This window comes from Macrobrachium nipponense, chromosome 12 (assembly GCF_015104395.2).
Source record: "Macrobrachium nipponense isolate FS-2020 chromosome 12, ASM1510439v2, whole genome shotgun sequence".
Taxonomy (NCBI): Eukaryota; Metazoa; Arthropoda; class Malacostraca; order Decapoda; family Palaemonidae; genus Macrobrachium; species Macrobrachium nipponense.
Window position 1 is genome coordinate 61,472,998 of NC_087205.1, and position 9,462 is coordinate 61,482,459.

The window sequence follows — 9,462 nt, forward strand, 5'->3', positions numbered from 1 at the left end:
AAGGTGAGCGTAAACTGATTGGAATGGGGTCGTTCGGCGGTATTTATTGTGTCCCAGGTGCTCCGTCTGATGGGCGCTGCGTTTTCATTGGCTGAACAGAGGATTAAGTCCCTGAGTCAAGCCGTCTTGCAGAGGTGGAAGCTCGCGCTGCTCTTCGCGTGCGGACGCTGGAGACTGGGAGCGTAGTATTGGGCAGGGGCACCTGATTGGTCCGTTCGATCGGCTCTATGGTGCCGGCGGGCGGCGCCCTACGTGCCACCGTCGGAAGGAGTGCAGTCTCTTGAGTGGTGTTGAGGCTGGGTCTCTCCTTCCCGATGTGTAGGGCCTCTAAGAGGCGGAGGCGACGGTGGTCTGCCGCCTTATCGATAATACCAATATTAGGAATAATGTCCTTCCGAGTTATCCTTGTATTGTGGATGTTTTTTGCATGGTTATGGATGGCGCCTTCCTGAGCGTGGCAGGATATCCTCTTGGAAAATCGCATCGTTGTCATACCGATGTTAGGCGACCGGGGCATTCCCGGACAGGGCATTTGTATTGATAGACAACGTTAGTTTTCTTGAGAGGGTCCTGCATCACGGGGGCTGGGTTGTTTTTCATAATCAAGCCACTAGTCTTCTTGCTTTTATAGTAAATGATCAATTTCACTTTTTTCGCAGGGTCAGTGGGGGAGACGTTCCTTTCGATGATGTTACGAAGGGCTCGCTCGTTCTCTTTGTATTTCTTGTGAAATACTCCCTTGTAAAAGAGAGTGACGTCTCCAAGGGCGGCGGGGCGAGGCTCCTGCTGGTACCACTTATCGATGTTTCTGCGAATGGCTTTTTCGATGTCCCGGTTGGAATACCCGTTGTTAATTAGAACTTGGGCAACACGTTCTAATTCAGTGTGAGTGTCCTTCCACGAAGAGCAGTGTGAGAGAGCTCTCTTGATGAAGGCGCTGATTGCAGTGCGTTTGTATCTCTCTGGACACTCGCTCTCGCCATTCAGGCACATGCCCAGGTTCGTGGGTTTCGTATACACTTGTGTTACGAAGCGTTCTTCTTGTTGCCCGACGAGGACGTCAAGGAAGGGGAGGCGACGGTCACGGCAATGCTCGATGGTGAAGTTGAGTCTGCTGTGGTCGTGGAAGGCTTGTCGCAGGCGCTCTATTTCTTCCACCGTGTTGGCACTGATGAAGGTGTCGTCAATATATCCGACGTACATAGACGGTTTCTCGATGGTGGCGAATACCCGACGTTCCACAGCACCCATGTAGAAGTTCGCGAAAAGTACTCCGAGGGGAGAACCCATCGCTACACCGTCTTTCTGTGTGTACATATGGCCTCTGTGGGTGGAAAAAGGGGCCTTTTTTGTACATATTTCAAGGAGTTTTTGGAGGGCATGCTCAGGGATGTTTAATGGGGGCGTGGAGTCGTCTCTGTATACACTATCAGCCCTGATGAGAAGAGAATAATAAGAAGAATTGAAAAGACCATATATAAAATCAATTCCACTGATGCTGCCATCATCTTTAACAAAATTATTATTATTATTATTATTATATTATTATTATTATTTATTTTTTATTATTATTATTATTATTTAAAAAGGAAACCCACAAATTCAATTTGTAACTTGTTTACTTCTAAGTATTTACATTTAGTTTTACTCCACACTCGAGTACTTTCAGGCCCTTCTGTGGCCGATTCCTGAAAGTACTCGAGTGTGAGTAAAAACTAAATGTAAATACTTAGAAGTAAACAAGTTACAAATTGAATTTGTGGGTTTCTTTTTCAATCTTCAGAAAGAAAACTGAAAGAAGTTTTTGTTTGGTTCATTATTATTATTTTTTATTATTATTTATTATTATTATTGATTATTATTATTATTATTATTATTATTATTATTATTATTATATTATTTATTATTGATTTTCAGGTCTTGATACTTATCATTTTTTTCTTTCTTTCACATCTAGTTTGGTGTCCCATGGTTACTTTCTTCTTGATTTCGTCAATCAGCGTGAAATTTGGTCTATTGGCACGTATCACCCTGCCTGTTCTGATGCTATAGTCCCAGAGGATCTTTGCTTGATCGTTTTCTATCACTCCTTCAGGTTGGTGTTGTTACCACTTATATTATTACTACAAGGTAGCCGGTGTTTCTTGCACAGGATCCAGTTGATGGTTTTTGCAACTAAATCATGTTTTTTTTTTACTGGTTCTGTGCAAGTGCCGGACATTCGCTTGCTATGTGGTTTATGGTCTCGTCTTTCATATTCCACTTCCTGCATAAGAGAGGGATGGTATCTCCAACTATTGTTCTTTGGACATATCTAGTTCTCAGTACTTGATCTTATGCCGCTGTTAGCATTCCTTCGGTTTCCTTCTTCAGTTCTCCCATCTGTAGCCATTTCCATGTTTCGTTGCTGGCCAGTTCTTTAGTCTGTCTCATGCACTTTCCATGCGCTGGTTTGCTTGGCCATTCCTCTGTCATGTTTTTTTTATTCTCCCGTCCCTGTATATTACTGGGTCTTCATTTATTTTTATCAGTCCTTCCCTTGCCCGCCTACACCACTCGCCATCATTAGCTTTCAGGTATTACCCCAGTGCTTTGTTGTCGATGCTGACACAGTCCTCTAAGCTTAGTAACCAAGTCCTCTCCCTCTTTCCTTCCGTGTCATGTAGTGTAGTCTGTCTGTATTTGCTCTTGGGTGCAGTGCTTTGTGTATTGTCATGTGTTTCCTAGTTATCTGCTCTATGCTGCGAAGTTCAGCCTTCGTCCACTCCAGTACTCATGCGCTGTATCTGATTACTGGCACAGCCCATGTTTATGGCTTTCAGCATGTTTCCGGCGTTCAGTTTTGACTAGAGTATCGCCTTAAGTCTGCATATATTTTTTCCTGATTGTGTATTTCCTCTCTTGGTGTTTTATATCCTCTCTTTCTAGTATTCCCAGGTATTATCATTATTATTATTACCATTCCTTTAAATGGCAGTAAAAGAAGCTTTAGTAGTAGTAACAATGTTCGAAGTATAAGTGTACTAGTAATAATTATTAATAACTTACAATAACAGGTTGAATACATGACAGAAGTTTCAAAGACGAGCTAAGATGAATTGCTGTTATTAAAGAATGTTTTACTGGTATATCTGTGATACTGCTTTCAATCTCCTCGTTCACTTGGGCAAGAAAAGATAAATAAAGAAATGAAGGAAAGGTGGAAAAACAGGGAAGTATTAACAAAACTCTGGATTACCCTTTTCTTTCTTTAATTGGTGGACGGGCCCTGGTAAAGTGGGATAATTAGTCAATATGTGGGTTAATTGTGCCCTTGGGTAAAGTGAGTTCGATTACTGTTGTAAGGTAATTGCTAAGAGGGAGAAGAACAACAAACAGATTAGGTTCCAGACAGAAATGTTTTTCTTCTCTCTCTCTCTCTCTCTCTCTCTCTCTCTCTCTCTCTCTCTCTGCCAAACGACATTTATTCGAATTTCGTCTTAATGGATTTTTCTTTTCTCTTACCTGAAGTTTTTCATTTTTTATTTTTGCGTGTTTGTGATAATTTCAATTCATATTGTAAATGCGACGTCAAATCACACAACATGCTACAGCACACGTATATATATATATATATATATATATATATATATATATATATATATATATATATATATATATATATATATATATATATATATATAAATGTGTGTGTGTTGGGTTCCTGTTTATTCAGGCATAAAGTAAGTCCTTTTAAGGCATGTATGTATATATATATATAATATATATATATATATATATATATATATATATATATATATATTATATATATATATATATATATATATATATATATATATATATATATATATACTATATATATATATATATACATATACGTATATATATATTGTATGCTATATACTAATGTTCGAATATTTGATAAGGGTATTCATGTATACTAATGTAAAAAATATAAACCAATAGGAAACATGTGAATATTGAAGATTAATAAACGTAAACGACAGTCTTTAATGACAAAAAATTAAGTATTTAGGTCACACGTATGAAGAAATCTAAATTTTACAGATTTTCAGTAGATTACAATGCTATTTCGATTTTAATAAGCTGTTTATCGGCCTCAGTTTCTATATTTACAGCAGTTGTACCTTAAAATATAAATATGAGTATCATCATTAATAAACCTTGCTGGACGTTTTTGGTATTTACTGTCAGAAATGAGATTTCCCGAAATAAGAAGGAATGTTAACAGAAGCATAATTAGCGAAGACTGCGAGTTCCATTAAGAAGACCTCGAGTTCCTTAGTAGATTAATGAAAGATGTGAAATTAAAGTGTATATTTTCTTTCTTTTTATACATATCTTTGGTCTTTTGGAGTAGAGTGAATATCTCTTATGCGGAAAAAGGAGTTATGATTAATCAGAAATGAATGATAAAGAAACTTAGTGAGAATCAAGAAAGACCGAGTGGTTGGAGGATAATTAAAAAGCAAAATAAAAGTGCAAGAGTGGATCGTGAATTGAAAGGAAAGGCGAAAAAGTAATGAAAACTAAATAAAATGTTTTTTTTTTCTTTTTTACTGCTGGCGCTTAATATTAATACTTTTAAAGAAACTGTTTTCATGTGTCCATGCGCAATATTTTTTTCCACGTATGAATATTATCCTTGAAACAGAAAACAAACAAAAACGGTAAAGAAGTTCAACTATATGAGTTCCTGTCTTAAAGACGGAAGAAGGTCTTGTAATGAAGTTAGAACTTCGATGAATGTGATTCAACAGAAAAACCATCAAATTTGATCCTTAATTATTTTGACTGCAAATTTATATCCATTCTTTTTCTGAAAAGGATAACTTATGAAACCTCAGCAGCCTTTTTCATCTTAATTTTTTTGCGTATTGTTTGTATTGTAGATTACTCGCATTAATGATTTTAACGATAGTAACGTGAACCTTTATTAGCATTGATATCCATTCGGGAGTAAAAGCTGCGATGTAGATACTAAAGTCAAGTTCCGCAAGACTGATTGACCCCACTAAGATTAAACTGTTATTATTTCTGTCAATAGGAACAACACTAATTTCTCAAAGGTCGCTAGAGTATTACTGTGTCCCAGCGAAATCTTCTGCCAAATAAGAGAATGGGGTAAGGGTGAAGGAGGTGATACTGGGACGATCACCGCCAGTGGATGGAAGTTCCTGACTGGTTGGCTCGCCAGGCGCAGGACTGCTAGTGGGCGGCACTCTTCGTGCCGACATCAGGAGGAAGAGAGTCTCACATGTATTATGAAGGGTAGGCTTTTCATTCTCGATGAGTAAAACTTCCGGGATGCATAGAAAGCAATGGACAGTTGCATAGCCACTGATTTCAATATTAGAAATAACATGACTTCTTTTTATTTCAGTGCTGAGAGAACCCATAGCAAGATTGTATATAACACCCTCCTGAACTTGGCCGGAAATCCTCTTGAAGATGGGTATAGTGGTCATACCCATGTTACAAGGAGTTGCAAGGATTAGGATGTCTCAAAGACTTATTAGTCCACCCGAGGAGACATCATGTGCTCACCTATCTCTAAGAGCAGGTTTTACTATTCATTCACAGTGTCCTGATAATTTTGTCCAGCTTTCTTTTAAACTCTTTCACACTGTTGCTGTTTACAATTTCTGGTGGCAGTTTATTCCATGTGTCACATATCTTGTATGTAAAGAAGTTTCCACAATGTTGTATCTCCTCACTTCTAGTTTCCATCCATTATTTCTTGTCCAGTTTTTGTTTAACGTGAATAGGTTACTGTCTACTTTTGTTATGCCTTTCAGTATTTTTAATGATACTATTGTTTGTTCTCACAATTGTCATGTTTCTAAGCCATACATGTTCAGGCTCTATAGTCGTCATTGTTAACCTATTTTCCTGATGGGTGGAATTAACTTTCTGGCTTTTGCTTGTATCCCTTCTAATCTATTTATGCCCTTTCTTATTGTTGGTGACCAGAACTGTACTGCATATTCAAGATCAGGTCTAACTATTGAAGTGTAAAGCTGCAGCACCATTTCCTTGTTTCTGCATTTGAACTGCATCTTTACGTATCCCACTAGTTTCTGTGCCTTCTTTTCAGCTTTCATACACTTTTTTGTGAACTTTAAGTCCTTGGTAATAAGGTATTCTTCTTGTTCTACACTATATCATTCCCAAGCAGCAAGTAATTGGATGGGGGTTGGCTGTTCCTATGTGTAACACCATACACTTATCCAAGTTAAAAGGCTTTTGCCACATTTTTTACCACTCTCCTATTTTCCTTAGATCATTTCTTAAAATTTCCACTGTATCTGGGTCTGCTGCATTTACACCTAGTTTGGTGTCATCTGCAAATTTGACTATCCTGCTAGTTAAGCCTTACATCCATGTTACTAATATAAATAAAAAAACAAGAGCGGGCCAAGGACAGAATACTGAGGAACCCCGCTTGTCACATCTGCCTATTCTGATTCTTCACCATCTATTACGACTTTCTGCTTTCTATTAGTTAGCCAGTCTTCAATCCAGTCTGCTATTTCTCTTACAGTTCCTAAAGCTCTAACTTTTGTCATTAGTTTCTTATGCGGAACTTTATCAAAGGCTTTTTGGAAATCTAAGCCTAGTATATCTATATCTATATACCAAGCATGTTATGGAAAAACTCTAAGAGTTTTGATAGGTAGGATGTGTTTTGTTTGACGCCATGTTGGCTGTTTAATAACAGGTTGTTTCTATCAATGTGATCCACAATTTGATCTGTAATTATGGACTAAAAAATCTTACGTTGATTCTCTTCGCAGGATCCTGCATGGAGGGAGTTATTAGTAGTCACCAGGGTGCTTTCTTCCTATTCTTGCAGTATATATGTTGAGATGGTTTTTTTCCTTTGGGTTGGCTGGGATAATTTACCCTATGTTTTGGACCTGTGCAAGCCCTTGCCATTATCATATTTAAGAACAAATACACCCTATTGTTATATTATTAATAATTATTCAGTAATTATGATAATTGTATTGTTATGAACACTACCAACAGTTCCATGATTCCTAATGCCACCGCCAGATGTCGGCGTGGGTTGTTGCTGTTGTAATCCGGCTCAGTACAATAAAGTTAAGTTGTAACATGTGAGTTTATATCATGAATATCACCTCCAATATATGACATCAAGACATGGTGATCAGCAGCGAGATTAAAAACGACATCTAGAACTCACTAAGCAAGTATTATGCAGTATAGGCCTTTTAGATTTTGTGTATTAAGCCTAAAATACTGAGTGTTCCCGACCGGCAAACATGGCTTCGTCGATGGAAGGTCTTGTAGCCCCAGCAAAATTCACTGCTAGGCTAGGGGCCGACAACGAACCTGAATGGAAGTCTTTTAAGCAACGGTTCGAGATTTATTTACTTGCTTCTGAGAAGGACAATAAACCTGAAGAGACTAAGGTGGCCCTACTTTTAAACATTGGAGGTGAAGAACTTCTACAGATTTACAACTCTTTCGAATTTCCAGTCCCAGCAACCGGTAACCCTAATCCAGCCAATGTGTTGAAGGATGTTTTGGCGAAATTTGACGTCTATTTTTCTCCGCGCAAGAATGAACTTGTAGCAAGGTACAAGTTTCGAAGATGTATGCAGGAAACAAACGAAACATTGGAAGCCTATGTTACCAGATTGAAGATTCTTGTGAAGGACTGCAACTATGGTAACCAACGAGACAAGCAGCTGAGGGACCAAGTGGTGTTTAGATGCACTGAGGACAATCTTCATCAGAAGTTATTTCAAGTTGAAGACCTTACCCTTGAAAAGACATTGGATTTGTGTGTGGCCTTTCAAGCAAGCAAAAGGCAGATGGACGTCATCAAGTCTACTCCTTGCCAGACCAATGACAGTGTGGCCAAAGTGAGAAAAAAGCCTAGAAGGCAGAAGACTACTGGTAGCAGACATGACACAGACCATGATGGTAGGCCTAGGCATGAAAATAAAGAAGGTAGGCTTAAGTCCAGTAGACCCAGTATTCCTACAAATAAGTTGCACCCTTGCAAATTTTGTGGAGGAAAACATGAATGGCGTAAGGAAAAGTGTCCAGCTCATGGTAAGAAATGTATAAAATGTGGTAAATATAATCATTATGCTGTTAAATGTAAAAGTAGAAAAATAAATAGTGTATCAGGTAATGACAATGACTTTGATGTGAGTAGTTCAGATGAATCTGAATGTGAATATTTGCTTAAAGTGTCTAGTAAAAAGGATAAGCTAATTGAAGCTGATTTTGAAGTTAATGGTAAAGTAATCAAATTTCAAGTAGATTGTGGAGCTACCGTAAATGTAATTCCTCAATATTTAATTCCTAATGTCAATTTAAAGCCTTGTGACACTACCCTAGAAGTGTGGACTTTAGACACAGTCAGGCCTAAGGGAAAGTGCAGGTTAGTAATTAGAAATTGTAAGAATAGGAAGAAATATAACCTTGAATTTTTGGTTGTTGATTGTAAATACACTCCATTATTAAGTAAAAGAACATCAGAGCAAATGGGACTTATTACAGTTAATTATGAAAATATTTCTGCAACTAAAGATGTACTTGATAAATATGACACTGTATTTAATACTGGTGTGGGTACATTCCAAAATGTTGGTAGACTAACCATTGACACAAATGCAGAACCAGTAGTGATTCCTAAATGCAGAGTTCCAATTAACCTTAAAAACAGAGTATGTAAGATAATAAATGAAATGGAAAAACATAAAATAATAGCTAAAGTTGACCAACCTACTGACTGGGTAAGTCGGATGGTTGTAGCTGAAAAGAAAAATAAGGATTCAAGAATTTGTATTGATCCACAAGCTTTAAACAAGTCTCTGAAAAGGGAACATCATCCCATCCCTGTAATTGATGATATTCTACCCCAACTGTCAAAGGCAAAGGTTTTTTCATCTTTTGATTTGGCCAATGGGTATTGGCATTGTGTTCTTGATGAAAAATCTAGTTTTTTAACCACTTTCCAAACCCGTTTTGGTCGCTACAGACTATCATTCGGTTTAAATGTTAGTGGTGAGATTTTCCAAAAACAGTTACTCTTGAATCTTGAGAATCTTGATGGTGTTGTATGTATTGCTGACGATGTTTTAATTTATGGTGTAGGTGAAACGTATGAGGAAGCTGTTAGAGACCATGATAGTAAGATAATAAATTTTTGGAAAGGTGCCAGGCTAAGGGTATAAAACTTAAGGGTAGGCTCCACTTTGGGGGGTGCCGATCGTAAAAAATATTTGCCAAAAATACACTAATCAAGACAGGTTAATGAAATTTTCAGGCATTATTAGCACTATAATAATGCATATTCCCTGTGAGTTTTATCATCCTACAAGGAAAATTAATGATTTTATGAAAAAAAATGTGAAAAAAACGGAAATTTCCGGCCCCGGCCCCTCGTACTGAAGGTTA

The 9,462-nt window shown here is 37.6% G+C and overlaps 1 protein-coding gene across 1 annotated transcript; it reads left to right on the forward strand.

Annotated features, from left to right (window-relative positions):
- Positions 1-7,310: 7,310 nt before the first annotated feature.
- Positions 7,311-9,239, forward strand: LOC135224821 (uncharacterized). Its single transcript, XM_064264143.1, has one exon. The coding sequence runs from the start codon at positions 7,311-7,313 to the stop codon at positions 9,237-9,239; it is 1,929 nt and encodes a 642-aa protein (XP_064120213.1).
- Positions 9,240-9,462: the final 223 nt, after the last annotated feature.

Excerpts from the sequence above, each read along its gene's own strand:
- LOC135224821 (XM_064264143.1), top strand. The coding sequence starts at position 7,311 with ATGGCTTCGTCGATGGAAGGTCTTGTAGCCCCAGCAAAATTCACTGCT.